Here is a 19,032-nt window from a genome sequence, read left to right as displayed (position 1 = left end):
CGGCTGTACTACATGTGTCTCTGAGGAGCTGCGAGAGTACACCAAAACAAGCAGAAGGAATGAACGAGTAGAAAGGATGAGGCTGGACTTGGTGAAAGTCTGCCAAACTCTACCTGAAAGTCAGCCCCACGCATCTGGAGTCAGTACAGACATCAGAACCAAGTACCATGTTTTTGTATCCCTCTCTTGATCTCTTCAGAGTATCTCCATCCTTTCCATTGAATGGCAGGTGAGGGTTACACCCATACGTTCCAGGAAGGAATGTGCTGCTCAAGCTGACCACACTCAGGCCGTATAACTGCAACTGCCTTCACCAAGCTCTGAATTTAGGAGATAGTATCAACTACCAAGTTTAAAGCCAAGGCATAAGCCTTCCAGAACAGCGCACACTGGTGAAGGGAGACAATTTCTGGAGGCACGGTACCGCTAAAAAAATAGTATTTAAAACTGCTAAGTCAACATTACACTTTCTTCCAACACAATCTGTCCTGGACTTTAGAATGCAGCCATACATCCCTTACAAAGGGTTAATAAACAATGGTAATATGCATCGTACATGCACAAGCAGTATGTTTTATAACTGTTAATTACATAGATAGCTGCTATTATAAATAGTTCTGAAGCAATCCATTAACCAGATGGCTTTTAGCAAATCAGAATTTATTACTCTTTTATGAGCTGCTTATAAAATGTAACTTTCAGACAAAGAATGTGAAGCAGCCAAAGCAGTTGGCCATATCAGTTTTCCATTATAGCATCTTTGAGGGTAGGGGGAGGGAAGGAAGACAGTGTCTTATTAACTCTGTACAGACAGCTCAACCTGTTGGAAGCTTCTCCCCTTTTCCCTGGGGCAGGGCAGCCCTCGGGGCCGTTAGCAAGGGCAGCAAAGGCAGCATAGGGCAACACTTCTTTCTGAAACTGACCGAGGTCAAGGAAACCTCTTGACATGAGCAGGATCAGGATTTCCACCTTAAGTACCTATGGCTGCACATAAAAGATAGTTATCTAAAACATTTGAATAAGTTTCTTGGAATTATATATGAGTTTATTACTTACTTCCTCGGAATAACATTAAGATACCGAGTGAGACAAACATAATTCATTTGCAGCCCAAGACATCATTATTTGTCCACATACCTAAAGATTTTACATGAGAGATTTTGACAAGGTAAGTGTGACAGCCTGCATTTTCAGCGGCTACTCTCTGCACGGGAGCATAGGAGAGGGTTAACTTTAAAGCATGTCAATAAAATTCATTTCACAAGTCTTATGGCCTAAATAATATCAGTGGGCAATGATCTGGAATTCACTCTCATTTGGAACTTTAATAGATTAAACTCCAACAGAAAGTTGGCAGATAAAAAAAAAAATGAGATTGAAAAATGGCTTCTAACATTCAGGATCCATTTTACTGCATTCCTCCAAAGAATACTTATCCCAGGAAAGTATTGCCTGGGAAAGCATCGCTGTTTGGGGTTTGTCTGCCTGAGCTTTTTCTTAAAATCTAAGACTCTACTACCTTGTAGGTTTGTGATTTATTCTCCTACACAAACTGACATCCAGAATGGTATGCTAGCTCATCACCCACAGTCCATCATAGTTTAAGGAGACAGGCACTGAGCCAAGATTTAATGAAGTCACAGAAAAGCTAACCAATGGTTTCAACACTTGACAGTGTTTTGCCAACAAGAGCTCAAAGAAGATTTATCCACATTTACTCTCTAAACATTAATAAATCATACAAAGAAAAGACGATGACAGCATTCGGTGTGCATTGCCACACAGCTGTATGTAACCTTCACAGTTGATGAAGGCTTTTGGCCTCTTGCCTTGTCATACCCAACGTCTCCATGCAAATCTTGAAAGCATAAACTGTTTGAATACTTCCCAACACCACCACGGACAAAAAGATGACAGGATCCTCACACCGCAGCATGACAGGATCTCTTCCCAACTTTCATTTTAAATGAGGAAACTAATGTCTGGGAATCTCAGTTAGAAGAACATGCATTTTCATGTGATTTGGGCAGGATTTTTCCAATGAAACTTGCCAATTGTAAATGACACAACTTCTCCAGGCTACTTTGAAAAAGCATTCCTTGTACTTATTTATGTTTCAGTATATTACTATTTCAATGTTTCTCTCAGCATATATTTCCCATAAAAATACAGCGTGTTAACCTTCCCACTCAGCCTCTCTCAGCTGCTTCTAGCGCGGATGCAGAATGCCTTTTCTAAAGAACCAAACCTGTGCGACAGCACTACCAACAGACTGAAACAACATCCTGAAAAAAACCCAGGGGGTTTAATTGATACAAGTAAAGACATGGTTGTTTCTCAGTCCCTGGTGAACCCAAGGACAATTTGGTTATTTCAGCACTTGTATTGGGTCTGGCTGAGCCCTGCAGCTGTCATCCATCCTGTCCCCTGTCCCCCCCCCCCCCCCCAGCACCATGCTTGTATTGGCAGCTAGAAAGGCAGTGAGGAACATGCCAGTGTTTTGGCTATTGCACAGCATCAAGGCTCTTCTGCCAACCTTCCTCCCCCACTCCACAGCAGGCTGGGGCTAGGCAAGCCCTTGGGAGGGGACACAGCTGACCCAAAGTGACCAACGGGGTGTGCCATACCATAGGGCATCTGCTCAGATACAAAAGCTAAGAGAAAGGAGGAGGAAGGGGGGGCATTCGTTATTTACGACGTTTGCCTTCTGGAGCAACCACTACCAGCACGGAAGCCCTGCTTCCCGGGAAGTGGCCTAACATCACCTGCTGATGGCAAGTAGAGAATAACATCTTTTGGTTTCCTCTGCTTCTGCATGTGTGACTTTTTGCTGTTGCTGTCATTAAACTGCCCTTATTTTGACCCACAAGGTGGGTTTTTTTTCACCTTATCTTCTCCCCCCTCCATTCTGCTGAGGAGGGGAGTGACAGAGCAGCTCGAGTGGGCACCTGCCATCCAGCCGAGGTCAACCCACAGCACTATCTTTCAAATACTGACTGCACTGGAAGGTGTATCCCAGAAACGGTTTAACATTCACGTCATCACAGTACTGGTTGCTCTGAACAGGTATGTTTGAAACGTGGCTGTGCTGCTAGATGCTCCTTTCTACCATTTCTCTCAGCATCTAGAAACACTGAGAACTTCAGAAGGATCACAGACAGGGGATGTACTTCCAGTACAATTTCAAACACAATTCAGATTCTGGTAGCAATTCCCAAAGAGAAAACAAATTAAGATGCGATAACAAGAAACACCTCTAGACCAAGAAAAACCTTTTAAGTGACCATCTATAGAAACATGTAGCTAGACAATCACTTGTCCATGTTTGGACAGAGAAGAAAAGTTCTTCCCCAGAGACGTCATGGAAGGACTCAGAGTCCTGATGCAAACCCGTCTATGTCCCACTTTCATATGCTACTTTTCCTCGATTCCCTGGGGCAAGGTCAATAGCTCCTAAATGACTGTAGAAAGAAATCACTGCAAATCCCAAGGGAGCAGAGAATGAAATGACTTCTGACCTCTCCACACAGAGGAAAAGTGAAAAGGGGAAATGCACTTCATTTCCTAAATCGAAGCTCAAAAATTTTCAGCCTATATCAAGAGTGGTGTTATCTCTAATCAGAGCATTATTTCTTACCATTCTCTGCAATTCTGAAGACTTCAGCATGAAATCACCAAACACACTGATACCACTATCTACTAGTGTGTAACACACACTTCTACCTTCCACCCGAGCACCTACAGCAGTCTGTCAGGGTCAACAACTGTGTTGATAAATGAAGAAAACCACATAATTAAGCCCAGGTTGCTTCAAATAACCACACTAATTCACAGAGGAATGTGATATTCTTCTTCTATAATACAATGCTAGGTAAAGTATCACAAATAAACTTGGAATAAGAAGATCAGCAGGCTTAAAAACATACCCAAACTATTCCAAACAATATCTTTTATAGTTCCTTCTTAGCAGTGCATTCAGTTTGCAGGGCAATGATTGTGCTGTTCTTCTGGAGCTGGCAATGAGCTGGATACTTCTTTCCTATAGTCAAATGCGACACATAAAATGTAAATCAAATTTGTTGCCCCAAAGTGTCTTTGAGATCCTTTTTCCCAACCTTTTATGGCTAGTAAGATGGGTTATCAACTACAGCATCTTCACTGCCTTGATAAAGAAGTCCCCTAGACAATGTGATGCTACTGCATCAGCAGGGACAAAGATTCAATGTGCAGTAATTCATCTTATTTTAAGCAGTCCTACAAGGGATAAAACAGCACACTTATAAAAAAAACCCCTAAAAGTAATAACAAAAAAAATTGCTAAGACTTGCAGCAGACTTCCAAAAATTTTTGCACACCTCTAAATTTAATATCTAAATGAGAACAGCAGTGGCATGCACTTGCAATATAAGAGAAACCTCTTTTATTAAAGATTTATTACACTAATAACACTACAGCCTACCTATTGTCCTGCACATTTTGAAAAAGGACACTGCATACGTATATTTAAATTGCCAGAGTTGAACAGTGGGTCACAAACAAAAGTTAAGATGTTGAACTGCATCAGCCAAATTGATAGTGCATTTATTATTTCTACCCTTTCTTACACATTTTTGCACAGTCAGTTCTGCTGCCAAAGCATTTCTAGAAGGTGAATACAAAGGATATCAAGCACTATAATCACTGAATGAAATATGACGGATGCATTAATGCTCACTCAAATCTACAGATCTAAAGAAAAAGCAATAAAATTAAATGCATGATTTAGAAGTAAGCTTAAATGCTAAACCGATCCTAAATTCACCAAGGAAAGCAGACTTCACAAATCACTGCCAAGAGCAGTAGCAATCTCCCTCCCAGACAAAAGGTCAACTTCAGATGCCTTGTTAATATGTATATGGGTTTTACAAAGTTCTAATGAGAGTGCTGCTTTACGACAAAGGTGCATAGGCCTACCAAAAAAAGAGGTGGTCAAGGAAAATGACAGCCAAGGCAAGCTCAAAATTAGGTGATAGCTTTGCAGTCTCCAGGGTCTTAACTTCATCGTCCTTCCCCTGATGCTAAATAGAAAAGAAAGGTTTGAGATGGCTAGTGGGAAAGAGTTGAGGTAGGAGACAGATAACACTGAGACTAAATAAAGTAGATTAACTATAGATACCAGCTGCCACAAAATTCACTTGCCTCATGTTGTTGCAGTAAACTGGCCAAGGAAACAAAAGAGAAAATAACCTGACATCTGGGCTGCCATTCAGCCCTCCCCACCTCTTCCATTTTGTGTACCTAGCAGCTATATCTAAATTTCTGTGGGGAGCCGGAAGGCAACTCAGATCTCTGTCCATTGACTAAGAGGAGATCACTGGCAGTGACCTAAGAAACTCCAGTTAAACGTCCCAAGCTAAGTGAGATATAACCGAGGGACCCAGTGAATTATTACTTAAGCAAGATGGGAAGTGCAACATTAAAACTTGTCGGTGTGACATTTAGCAGACATGTTCTATGCCTCATCCACCCTCCTACCCTTTCTCTTCTCTTTTAGGAAGCAGAGGGAAAGACAGATTCACACAAAAAAGGAGACTGTGGCTTTTGCCAAACAGTTGCTAAAATCACTGTGATTTCTATTATAGCAACACCAAGGACAATGTATAGATAAATTGGAAGAACCAGCCTACTTCTGTAATACACTGATATTCCCAGGAATTTAAATTGGTTGTAATCCCTCCTCACCTGACCTGATCTTATTTCTTAAAAAGTATGGACTCCACAGGAATGTTCTGTGTACTTGCACACATTCCTGTCACACTCTCTCTCTGCCCATGTCTTTGCTCACTTCTCCATTCCCACCATAACTTCTGAAGCGGTCATCCAACTTCAAAAAACAAACCAAGAAGCACAGTCTCCCAGATACAACCCCCCTTGACTATGAAAAACAGGCAGGGAAGTAGAGTGAACCAAAACAGACCGTTCTGTGCGATATTCAGAGGGTTCGGCAGCCTCAGAGTTCTTGGTGAGACTACTATTGCCCTCAGAAACTTCTGATGGTCTAAAGCCTTTCCTGCCATTTAAGTATGTCTTTTGATAGCACATAACAGCCTTGCATACATTTGTCAAAATGATTATATAGCTCAGCTAAACAGACTTGACACATGATCTATGTCACACTCGGGTCAACTCATTTGGCAACGACCAAATGTTGTGACTTCTTGAGGACGTTTTGCTAATATTAATCATTTTCTCTAGGAACCTCATCAAAAACCACATTCCGGATCTGTAATTATTTCACATCATCTTAGCAGTGAAAAGGTCTGACTCTGAATGACCAGAGAGGCTCCTCCAAATGCAGCATCTACCACAGAGAACGCTTTTCCACACCTTATGAAATTAACACCAAATCCATCATCCACCTCATTCTCATCTGGAAAGAACAGGACCAACATTTACTTAAACTGGAACAGGGAAAAATAGCTATAAAAATTAGGAAGACGTTATTTCAATACTTCTTCTGTGATGTAGGCCTACCTACAAATTTCTTCTACTGACTTCTATAACTCTTCAACTTGCAGATTTTACAGATCGAGACAGCATACCACCCTGCTGCTTCGGAAGGGTTTGTTCGCAGTCATGCTCTGCCTCAGGAGTGAGGGACTTAACATTTATCCTCCTAGGAACAGGGATATAATTCTCATTCCCTTTATCTTGGATTAGCTGTCAAGACAGTAAGTGGACTGTTCAAACATTCAGTGTTTTCTGTGGTTTTAAATCAAGATGCAACAGAGGCCAAGCTGTCAAGACCTGCTGTGTGACTGCACACCTCAGTAGCTCAGCTTCTCTCCCAGTTCTGAGTCAGTAAAAGGGAAGGTCAGGATGTATTTTGGAGGGAGGGCCATTGTCCCCTTAACACCAGACCCCATTTAAGATGTCAGTTTGGGCATCCGAAACCAAAAGATAATCAAAGTCTCTTTCTTTTAGAATGAGCTGGGACAGATACTGCACTTAGAGCACTTTGGCTTTGTACCTCAATGGACTCCACAGCAGTTTTACCCACCGTAACCCTCCATTAAACACGAGTTGTGTCACTTTGTTGAACCGTATCTTTTCACAGGCTAAACAACTTACTCAAAATTCCTTGTAAAAATCTCAAGATTATTATTAAAGTCCAGAATTGGCATAGCCCCAAATTAATTTTAAGTCATTGTGACAGCATATTACCAATTTGTGCTCTTTCTTAGGCCACTTACATTGCCCTGCAACACAGCCTGGATGCACCCTGAGCCTCTGCAGTTCCTTCACTTCAAAACAGATTGCAAAGGCAATTCAGTCCTCCTTTCTCTGTTCCTCCTTGAATGACATCCATTTCAAGAGCAATGTTCTAGACTTTACCAACCAATCTAACCTGACTATTGATTATTCATAGCTGATTACACCTCACAAACACCAAGCTAATGTGATGGACTACCGGATGCTAGGAGCCAAAGCAAAATGCTTGATGCAGGTCATTACGAAGGCTGACAGACAAGTGTGTGTTCAGACATAAGCAAAAGCTTCGTTCCCTGCTGCACAACTCATACTGTCAGAAACAGAAGCCCCAAGGAGCCAGGCCCTGGGCTCTGAACATGAGCAGCGAGGGTCTGAAGTTCAAAGGAGCTGGGATTTTTCAAAAGAAATTCCAACAGCATAATATTTATACTCCACAGCACAACTTACTGCAGTGCTAATGCAGCTTACAACGAACCAACATTCTTATGGTTACACTTTATCCAGGCCATCTGAGTCAATGTTAAATTTTATTTCAGTGTAAACTGTAGCTGGCCCCCTCTAAAAGGTCTGAGCCAAATAAATTCCAAGTAACTGAAGGAATATTGACATCAAAAGCCTCTACATTAGGATCCCAGTCATAAAGCTTCCAACAATGGAAGATGATAATAAAACACTTCTAAAAATTACCGGCTGTCCCTGCTATTTCTGAGGTCAATGGAATTTTCCAGAATGAGAAACCTATGACAGTTTTTTATTTCTGTTCTCACTGTGATTCACCATCAATGACACCAAAGACAGGCAGCTGCACTTCACCAGTGCCTCCTCAGCATATTAGATAAACAATTGTTAACTTGTGAGAAAAAAAGTTGTTAATAGCCACAATGCTCGTTCCATTTTTATGTGCTAAGTTTTTGGCTGGTGTAAATACATGAAACTGAATCAAAGTCAACAGAGCTTCATCCATTTACATGAGCAAATCTTGATGCAATCAGAAATAAACAAGACAAAAACTCCAACCAATACTCCAAAGTTCTCATCCACAACTGTTCAATATGGATTTCAAAAGCTGAACATCCATGCTCTGTCCCATGTATTAACATGTTTATGGCAGAGGTAACAAACTAAAATGAATTAAACAAATCCTCAAATAATTTGTCATGCTCAGATAATTTAATCAACACCAATCATAGCTCCTTTGGCTCATCCCAACAAGACACAGTTCACACCAAATCCAGCAAAGTACCTGATCACTTACTTTCGGCATGTAAAGCATAAGAATATTCCCAGTGAAGTCATCAGGCCCAACTGTTTATTTGGTATCAATAAGAACTATTTTATTCTTACTCAAACTCTTAATATCTCCAACTAGGTACATAAAGTACCAACTAGGTACATACAGACCTCCGTTAACTCTTGAAAAACTCTGGACTTTGCCTAGGCATAAACAACACCCATGATCCCAAACTCAAAATACATCTGCATGCGTCTCACGCAGATAACATTTTGAGTAACACAACACAAAAATACATTAAAGCAGCTTATAAGTAGTGATGCTATACAAGGTAGTTAACAAAACCAGAAAGAAACACAGAGAAAGTGGTCTTTGACACAAGTCCATCAATCATTTTAGAATTTATATGGTATGTTGTGTGGCAAGTATCTAAACCAATTACTCATTAAAAAAAATAAAAAAATCTCATTATGCTGCTTTCAAAATGGAAATGCACATACTATTTTTAGAAATATATTTATGTAATGGTGAAATTTAACAAAACAGCCTACCTGTGCAAAAGAGCAGAGATAATGAGTAGAGTGGAAAAGCTAGCTATTTTCTAACTTACATGAATTTAAAGTTCAATTTTAATACTTGATAATATGGGTGAGCACAAGACAGTATGTAAACCATTTAGATGAGAAAAGCAGCAATCCAGCGTGTATTCTCAAACTATTGATCTCTCTTCAAGCACTGAATACAGTGAAGGATGCATACTCCATCAGCCAAGTAACCAATAAATACTAGCATAGTCTCAACTTACTACAGAAAAGGTAAACTGTTCACTGGTTGAGTTACTCATTGTTACAGTAACAGTAATAAAATAATCCAAACTTAAAATCCAAAGGAGAGAAACATAACCAGATTCAGGTAAATTAAAAAGAGGAGATCCACTTTTAAAAAGTAATTGCCATTTGAAATAACCACTGGACCAAGATTAATGGTGAGGCGTTTGTACCAGTATGGGCTTGTTTTAAAAAAAAAAAAAAAAAAAAAAAGTTTTTCTGCCTTAAGGCAACCCTGGAGTAAGAGAGAAAGGAAGACTATCAAACCATAGCTTGATCAAAGTCCATCACAGCCAGTGAAAAGACCCTGACATCAGCAACCCCAGATAACATCCATCCTTTAAACGACCTTACATCTTTACCCTAGTAGCAGATTCATGCTAAGCTCTAGCTATGAAAATAATACTTTTGCCCTGTAGTGACTCCCAGAGAAACACTGTGTAGCTTGAGGCTGTGAAAATCCAAGTGTTCCTTTTATGGGATTAAGAACATGCTCTTTTCTGCCACAGGTCATACTTATGCTAACCTCATGCATTCACCCCTGCTCCCTGGGTTCATTCCCAGGAACATTTCTCTTGTTGAATCACTAAGAAAATGAGCATTTAATCATCTTTTTTTTTCTATTGTCTTATGTTTTCCTTTCTGCTTTGGGTGCTCTAAAGCATTCTCCTGACAATATTTTCCAAAGCTCCTTCTTTCAACTGTCCTCTGGGAAACATCATGATAACCAGATATATAGTATAATGCTATCAAAGGCTTCTATATAGCAAATCTTGTGACAATAGAACTCCCCTAATGGGATTTACATCCCAGCTCAATAGAAAAAAGCACTGTAATAACCTCCCATTTTTTTCTTATGCTGTAATCATCTGTTATGCTTTTCACTAGTACTTCAAAGTAATTCTCTATTGTTCTGTTACTCTGAACTTCAGCTCAGCAGGGTTTAGATTCTCAAAGCATCACAGAGGGGGACCTTAATTACTCATTTTTTTCATTTTTCAAACAAAATCTTAAATCCATTAAACAAACAAAAATTCCTTTTTGATCTCAGATTTCCTGTTGTTGGATTTGCAGAGAATTAAAAAAAAAACACCACACCACACAAACACCACCAAAAAAAACCCCACCAGAAACAAAAGGCAGCCTAGCGTGTCTCCAATTTTATCTGACGACCTCATTCTATCACAGCTACTACTAAGGTGAAGGAACCTGAACTGTGCAAAAGGCCTGAACGATCAGCTCTGTTCTCAGCTTTGCCAATAATATCTAAAAATTTACAAAACCAAATGAGACCTACTTTTCAAACTGTCCACACACACCTAGGCTACCTCTCAAGAGCCCTGATTCTGAACCAGAAAGGCACCAACAATATACACGTCAGAAATAGGAGAATTTTACCGTATCTCTGGAGTTTTAATCTTAATTTTATGAAGATAAATGTAAAACTCCAGTTCACCATTGAAAATCTGGCAGAGAACAACCTTATACACTGAGTCATAGGCAAAGCTTCAACTAGAAAAATCCTCTTCCCAAAATCCCAGCTAGTGCAAACTGCTGCATGTCCTAAGACCCAGATACTACTTCGTTTCCAAGCTTTAAGCATGGTGCTAGCCAGCCCTAATCAGGGCTAGATTTTCTTGCTCCTAAAGTATATCGTAGACTCCCTACCCTTAAGAACACTTGAAATAACTTCTCTCAGACTCCTGAGTTGAAGGACATTAACTTACTGCAGGCAGTCCGACAACAGCCACACCACCATAAGAAAATGGTGTTTAAATCTAATTTGAGTGGCACAGAACAGCAAATTTAAGTTACTAAATACGAACTAGAAATTATATTCCTGGCTTGATTCAAATGTGGAAAAATGAACTTCATTGTTGACTTATCAGGAGTCTAATATTACTCAGGGGAGAACAGAGTAGTTTAGCTGAGGCCAGTGGTAAGAGTTACTGCTAGTCTGAATGCCTGCTGGAAAGTGCAATAAAGCATAGAAGTCCATGTGACATCCCAATCACCATTTTTATGAACATTTTCCTATTTATTAATAGCAGCTGCTCTAAATTCACTCAAGTTTTATGCCAGCTGCCAATTCTGGGTCTAGTACAAATTTGAGATATATTACAAGTAAGTTCAGCAGGAAATGAAAATAAAAGGTGAGAAAAAAGCACACCATATGCCAACAAGGCAAGTTCATTGCCGACAGGTAAGAGGGCAAGTGAATGGCTGTACATACCAATAATTCCAGAAGCACAGGTGAGTTCAACCACTAAAGACAGTGGAGGAAAAGGTATCAATCATGGAGAAGAAAAAAACGGCACCAGGGAGAGTCAGGTTATTTCCCTTCTGCTATTAAGCTACAATACCCTTTTCTCTCTGAGACATTCAAACTGTTCCAACTAATCTGTTACCTTCCCCTCAGTATATTTGCCAGAGTTTGCATCACCACTTGTATTTATATCTTATTTACCTTTATACAGAGCTCTTACACCTCCACAGAAGACATTGAAAACATCAATCACCAATTATATTGCAGACAAAAGCATACGGAACATAAAATGCAGGGGAGCATGTGGCGTTCAAAGACAGATGACTCTGAAAATCATGACACAAATTAGCACCTTTCCTTACTTGATTACTCAGGAAGAGGAGATACCTTCTATTTCCCAGCCACCTCCAGGTGCTAACAATCCATTCATTAGCAACATTTTCACCGTACAGTAGATTGACCTTGATAGGAAAGTTGCCTCACATTCAAGATAATACTTAAAATCCAATAGCCAGTTTGATTGTTGTAAAATGGGTATTGATAGAGATGGAAACTTGAAAAAACCTCAATTTATGGATAAGCAATCACAACAGATGTAGTGTAAAAAGATACTGTTTACATGAAGACAACCTAAAACACTTTGGATCTGAGTTATTATGCTGCTGCCATAGAAGTATGCTTCCTGCTATCTCAGTATATAGACCCCAAAAAATATAAATCCCTAGGGCAAGCAACATTCCTCTTTCTGGTGCTCCTCCATGTTCATGATCTACAAAGCATCACAAAATGCCTACACACAATGCATATAGAGAAGTGACTGGTAGGGCAGTATAATAAGGAGACATAGCTAGACCCCAAATTCCTTCCTGAGGAGAATGGTCCATGAAAGAGACTGTTTAGGGAGGGACTCCTGAAGGACATACATTTTTGCAGTCCAATCTCATAGACGTCTCTTCCCCATTTGCTTGTCCAACGTTAAATACACATCCCACAAATCAGGATTCAGTAGCCAATTTCAAAAGGATGTTGGCAGTTTATTCTACTACATCAGCCAAGGATGTTTTGTCATATGGATGGCTACTATCTAGAATAGTTCAACATGTTCTGTTTGATTAAGAGCTTTCACAGATAGTCTTGCAGAAAAAGATCACAATCCTTTTAAGGAAGGCATAGTGGCTAATGTATCACAACCATTGTAAGAACTGAAAAATACCAGTGGACATGTGTGCTTACCATAAAACACAAGTATAACAGTCTTCTTCAGCCAAGCAGAACAGCATTAACCAATATTTTGATTCTGCAACTGCATTTATCAGTAAACCCATGGATAAAAGAACACTCAGCCAGAGGTTAAATACAACCTAAGGAAAAACAACTATTGTAATATGTCTTTCCCCACAAGCAAATCCAAAGATGCTATTTAACAAGAAACCTGCCATTCTCAGAAATACAGCACTGACGGGAACTCCATCAGATTGCTGCTGAATGTTGCCGTTTTTCTCTGATTCTTCAAATAATAATCTTATTTTTCAGACCATAACTTCTTGCTTTTTACAGCTGTCATTGTCAACATTTAGAATAGAAAGTAGTCTGCAATGCTGGCATGCTACCATCAAGTGAGGATCTGAAGACAATTCTGGCTCACTTCAGTAATATGGCTTGTAGGAACAATGTTTTCAGAAACAAGAAACAGTTTTCAGATCCTGAACTTGAGAAGGTTTTACATAGAAGTGGTTTCTTAGCACTGCAATAATTCTGCCCCTTTCCTGGTACTTCACTAGGGAGAGATCAAAAAAACAGAAGCACATGCGATCACTAGCCATGTCTGAAATTCTTGGCATAAATATGAATTTCTGTGATTGAATTTCAGTCATTGAATTCCTGATTAAAGAGACTTTAAGGAGCAGAATCAAAATCTCAGGAACTTGCATCTGCTATCCAGAAAGCCCCTTTGTTTTCAGCCACTAAAACCTGGGCATCTGTACTTTTCAAACTCTGTGTAGAGACAGCTTCAGACTTTCAACTCCCAGCCATTTCTGTTAAAGATGTATTTACACTTGAAACCACTTCCAAAGTAGCCTAGAGACTAATGTAAACTGGATTTTTTTCCTGCAAACCAGGAGCTACAAACATTGCTGAAATACAATCAGGAATTTAAGATAAGTTAAGGCTGCACTGGATCCAGTCTTTCTTATAGGAACCTCCTGAACACAAAAATGTGCAGGTCTGAAAAAAGCGGGGCTTTGTCTCTTCCACATGTTTCCCACATTTAGGATAAGGACTTCCACTGGTAGAAATGGCTGCATTAACAGCTACTGGCAAAGCTCTTTTGATGGATTTGACTGACATTCCCAGCCTTGTGCTTCCTCATAGTCTATTCCCAACCCTCTATATCCACCTCACCTTCCCATATTCAGTCTCCCTATATCAGCTTCACTTACTGTGAAAACCTTTCCCCTTACCTAATCCCCTTTACTGACCTATCCTCTTCAATTTCTCTTGGCTTTTCTTTCATCTTCTCCCCACTGTACCCAAATCCAATAAATCCTTCAACGAACTACCAGTATTTTCAGCTATATTATCCTTCAGCATGCTTTTGCAAACTGTCCCTTCTGCAGTTATTCATCCATTCCACCTTTAGGACAGCACTAATACTGTATGGCTGTATCCAACACGAAGGGAGCACATCTAGATTGGTTTCCCACAGTAATGAACACAACAGACTAAAATCATCGTAGTCTTGAACTGATACTACCTCACTGTTGTCACTTACCCAGCTTGTATGGTACGAGTGGGAAAAGCTGTCTCCTGGAACTGAAGAAATCAGATTCCAGTGTCCTTCACAAAGCACAGGGAAGGAAGTTCATTGCAAACTTGTACAAATTGAAATAGTTCTTTTCAAAGTATGTCAGTAAAAATAGATTTCACACAAGTCTGTAATAAGACAAAGGCTAATTAGCTGCAACCACTTTTTCTTGAGGTCAAGAAGAGTTACACCTGGGATGATTTTTGCCTAGAATAGACACACTTATTGTTGTGATTTTTTTTTTTTTTTTTTTTTTTAACTCAGGACATAACATATCACACCTTCCTTTTTACTTGACGCTGAAGTGACAGGGCTAATGAAACAAGTTATTTTGATAGGGCACAGCCTACTTTAAAATCACATTTATGTCTCAGCACTCTGTACTTGGAGTACACTTCAGTGTACTCTGTAACACTGAAGATTGCTGTAACAGAGAAGTCAGTGAGTATTTTATCTTTTTATTTCCCTCTGCATTTTTCTCTTCCAATTTAGGCAGCTGACAATATTCTGTGGATCAACAGCCTAATTGTTCCCTTTTCATCACTCCTTTATAAGACCTTTATATAGCTGGTCATGAAGCACTGTTTCTAAGGATGTTTCATTCTTTCAGAACTTCTTTCATTTCATGTACCAAAAGCCCCAGGTTCTCCTAGTCCTGCAAGAGTCTCTCTGCTGAGACTCCTTCAGTACCAGCATCCAGCAGGCACAAAATTGCTGACACTCGCAGTAGGCCACTAGTACTGTTGGTCAGGCATTGCTAAAACCTTGCCCTGGATTCACCGAGGTTTACTGAAGCTGAGATGTTTTGAAGAAAAACATTTCACATTGACTATGTCATGACCTTCCTCTGTCATTTTACTTAGAAAATATCCATTTATTTCTGGAAGTAACTTATCATCAAAAGTCTTACTAGCTTAAATAGGACTTCTGCTCCTAATGTGCACAGACTCTGAAAAACTGTTCGCAGCACCTGTAATTACTTTCAACACAGTTATGCTGGGAGGACAGGAACACATCAAGGTAGTCTCAAGCAAGACAGGCTGTGGTCTACTCGGTTTTACTCAGCTTCTTATCCAAACCCTTCACTGAAGCACTACAGTTAAGGGCCCATTACTGTTACGGTAAGAAATACTCCATGCCCCAAGGGTCACCCTGCACAGGTTTGATTGCAAGAGGAAGACTTAAAATTCCAGAGGACAGACAAAAAAAGTCTAAAAGAGCAGAGCATAAAAGCAACACGTGCAAGGAACTACAAGATGCTAAATACTGCCATTTGGTAACTGGGCATGTCGGGTTCGCTGTCTCTTTTTTTAACCTCAACCCTCAAAACACAGGAAAGGTGGGACAAAGAAATAAGATCAAAATACTTACCCTTCTTCCCTCCATTATTTAATACAGAGTATGTCTTTAACTGCATCTTTTAAAATAAAAAAATATGTAGAATTACATCTGGAAGATTCACTTGACAGCCCTTCCACTGAACAACACTTCTTGCTGCCATTTCTTCCCGATATTGCAAGTGAGAGCCAGTTTGGGGTACAGTACTTGTGCAGATGCTTCGAATCATCCTGTGCAAGCCTCTCCCTTGTCTTTTCATTCCTCTGCCTATACAGGCACCTAATTTAGGTTTACTGGAATTAAGTGCTATGAATACATCCTGCCCCTTTCATCCCTTACACCAATTTGTTTTAACCGAACAGCCACCCCTGCTAGCTCTTATGCCTACAGTGAAATCAAACAGCTCTATCAGCCCCAGTCAGTTAAGAGGAATTTCTCTGCAAGGTTCCCAGCCTGCTAACAAGTTAGGGACAACTCCTGCAGCTTGTCAGACAGCTTCTGAAGGACTACATTTCTACATCGGAAGAATTAATAGCTCCAAGCTTGTAAAGATTTACGTATCTCCACAAAATGTCAGTAAATCTGCAGCTATCATGCCAGAGATAATGATTAGCACTGTGCATATTAAACAAAGGAGTAGTGAAATCTGATTTGCATATTTCTGACATGCACGCAAATTCCCACTGCTTTCACAACATAGTTATCTACACGGTTCATTTTATTTTGATTAAAATTAACACATTTCACTGATGACCTTTAAAGGAATGCTTGCTTCCAGACTCTTAAATGCATCATTGATCTACTACACTTTGTCAGCAAAACAATGATCATTCCTAAGATGCCTCTGAAAAGCTAGTCTTACACAGATCAGTCCATAAAGTTCCCACTGATGTAAGCAATGCAGAGATGCAGAATTTGCATAATCAGCTCATTTGCTGCATTCAGCAACAAGGGACATATTCTGCCAATTCACACCCTCACCAGAAGATTGCTCTAGTTAAGAGGAAATTGCCACATTGCGATTCAACAGACATGAAGTACATTAGCCGGGCAGCAGCTAAGTAAATAAACAAATGAAGATATATGTAAGTTATTATTACCTCTGCTCCACAGACAATGAAAATGACCTTTGCTGAAAGGCTGGTTCAGAATCAGAAGGCAAAACTTCAGGTTTCCTGTAAGATAAATGTTGATTCTTATTAGCAACAATATTGATCCACACACACCCTTTTTTTATATTTTGCTTTTTCCATATTAATTTTAATCCAACCACTTTGAAGCAACTCCACTAATTTCCTTGCTTCTTAGACATCATCATTTCCAGAAACAGAAGCTGCCAGAACTTCATTAGACACCTGTTTTTTTGGTAAGGTTTTGCTAAACTTTTAAATTGTTAAGTGCATTTTCCCCTTGAAAGCCATCCTCAATAGGATGCCCACACCTATACAGCTCTCTTTAATCTCCTGCTTGCTACTGCCGCCCGGATGCAGCATTTATTGGTATAAGCTTCACTCTGGCCTCTGTGAAGAGGGAAGGCTGTAGCCGACTGTATTAAGCTGTCTCTAAGTCAAATATTCCAGTCTCCTAGTAGATGCAGAACTTTGCTACCACCAGTGGCTTCTGTGCCTATGTTTTCGTATCATGTAGAAGCTCTAATTGTGGTACATCCACCCTGGTAGATACTTTACACATGCAGAATGAAAGGCCATACCCAAGGAGCTTAAAATCAAAGCTAGTAAAAGCAAAAGCAAACTTTAGCTTGTGTTTTCTAGGTGATACTGCAGACTAAAAATCTCGGTGTATTTACCAGTCCAACTTGATATGGCTCCTAAAGCCTCCTGCCCTAGCAATATGTCCATTGTGAAGGTCAATAATAAACCTACAAATATAAAAGTCTTAAAATAAAAGGATTTATGAAACGACACACTTTGGTTTCAAAGAGTAAATACGCATATCTTATGATGGTTGCCTGTGGTGGGATTTGCATTATTTCACTTCCTAACTACCTTGCCAATCATATAGGAATGCAAGTTTGCCCTGGAGCTTGATATCCTTAGGTGATCAGGTTAATGAAGTATTATTTGGTCATGTGTAGCCACTGTAACTGAAAAAAGGAAACCTCTATCACTGCAAAGTCTTTTGGGCTTTTGAGCAAATCCAGTACAGCAGGAGGCAGAAGGCTACAGGTCAAACTATGGCTTAAGCCCTATGACATTACCAGGGAAAATACAGGTGGTGAAAGTCCTGAAGGTACAGGAATATCTTGGGGTGGGAGCAGGGAGGGGACAGTCTTTGAAACAATGAATGAAATGCATGGTTAAGATCAAGAAGTGAGAGTTAAGAGACTGGGACACCACTGTTCTGCATCTCGCCTTTTGAGTGATTTAGGGTTTCTCCACTGACCTCCTATGCCTCAGTTCCCTAAAACAGAAATAACATTACTGTCCTCCTTTGTAAGTATCAAAAGCAACACTACTGAAGACCTAAATAATTTTTTACTGCAGTAGAAATTCTAAATGTTTGTCAAAGGTATCTTCTACATGGTGTTTCAAATACCTGCCCTCATGTCTTCTACTTGCATCTTTGCTGACATGGTCCATACTTCTATTTAATTCATGTATATATAGGGGAATAAATTTACTTAGAAAAGAACAGAGAGGTCAGAGGACCAAGTAAGCAAAGGAAAGTGAGAAAACCCTTATTCTTTGCATAGGCTGAACAGTTTTGCCTTGTCCTTGAACTTTAAGAGAAAGGTAGAAAACAATACATTCAAACTAAGTGCCAATTTCCAGCTGCCTCATGAAATGGGACCTCAGCAGCAGATCTCCTAATGATGGTTAAGTGAGAAAGGCTGCCAGCTCCTTATATTAAACATAATCATCTAGTGGTGCCCTCCACTGAAGAAAGCCAGCAAACATCACAGGTTCTTTTACTAATACAATAACACAAACAGACATGGGTGCTGTAAACCTGTTCCTGCTGGTGAATCACAAAAGGCATTTCTGTGTCTGTTTTAAACCCTTAAGCCATATCAGCATATGAAAACACAGTGAGTAGATTTTTAGCTTTTTTTGCACATCAGGAGGACTCTTGTTTTATATTGAGATATGTTTTTGAAGCCAAGGCCTGGCTGTAGGCACCCACACTGAGACTTCAGAGGCTGATTTTCAGAGACAACACTTCTAAGAGCTTCCAGTGAGACCTGAAAGAACTGCTGGCTCTTACTTGTTCAGTCATTGCAAAGCAGCAAAGAGGTAGGCGCCACGAGCACACCCAATTAAGAGGGTTTTTTGTGTGTGTTTTGTCGTTGTTT

At 39.9% G+C, this 19,032-nt stretch overlaps 1 protein-coding gene across 6 annotated transcripts in view; it reads right to left on the bottom strand.

Annotated features, from left to right (window-relative positions):
• The window catches only part of TPK1 (thiamin pyrophosphokinase 1), a 313,129-nt gene that overhangs the window by 234,308 nt on the left and 59,789 nt on the right, over positions 1–19,032 (bottom strand). For 5 of the 6 annotated variants that reach the window (XM_055805376.1, XM_055805375.1, XM_055805372.1 and 2 more), the window contains exon 2: positions 16,820–16,894. The exons of the other annotated variant lie outside the window; for it this stretch is intronic. In XM_055805376.1, the coding sequence (XP_055661351.1) occupies positions 16,820–16,894 (75 nt within the window). The remainder of the gene's footprint in view (positions 1–16,819; positions 16,895–19,032) is intronic. 6 annotated transcript variants of the gene reach the window in all.

Source organism: Falco peregrinus, chromosome 5 (assembly GCF_023634155.1).
Source record: "Falco peregrinus isolate bFalPer1 chromosome 5, bFalPer1.pri, whole genome shotgun sequence".
Classification (NCBI taxonomy): Eukaryota; Metazoa; Chordata; class Aves; order Falconiformes; family Falconidae; genus Falco; species Falco peregrinus.
This window is presented reverse-complemented; position numbering and strand designations above follow the sequence as displayed.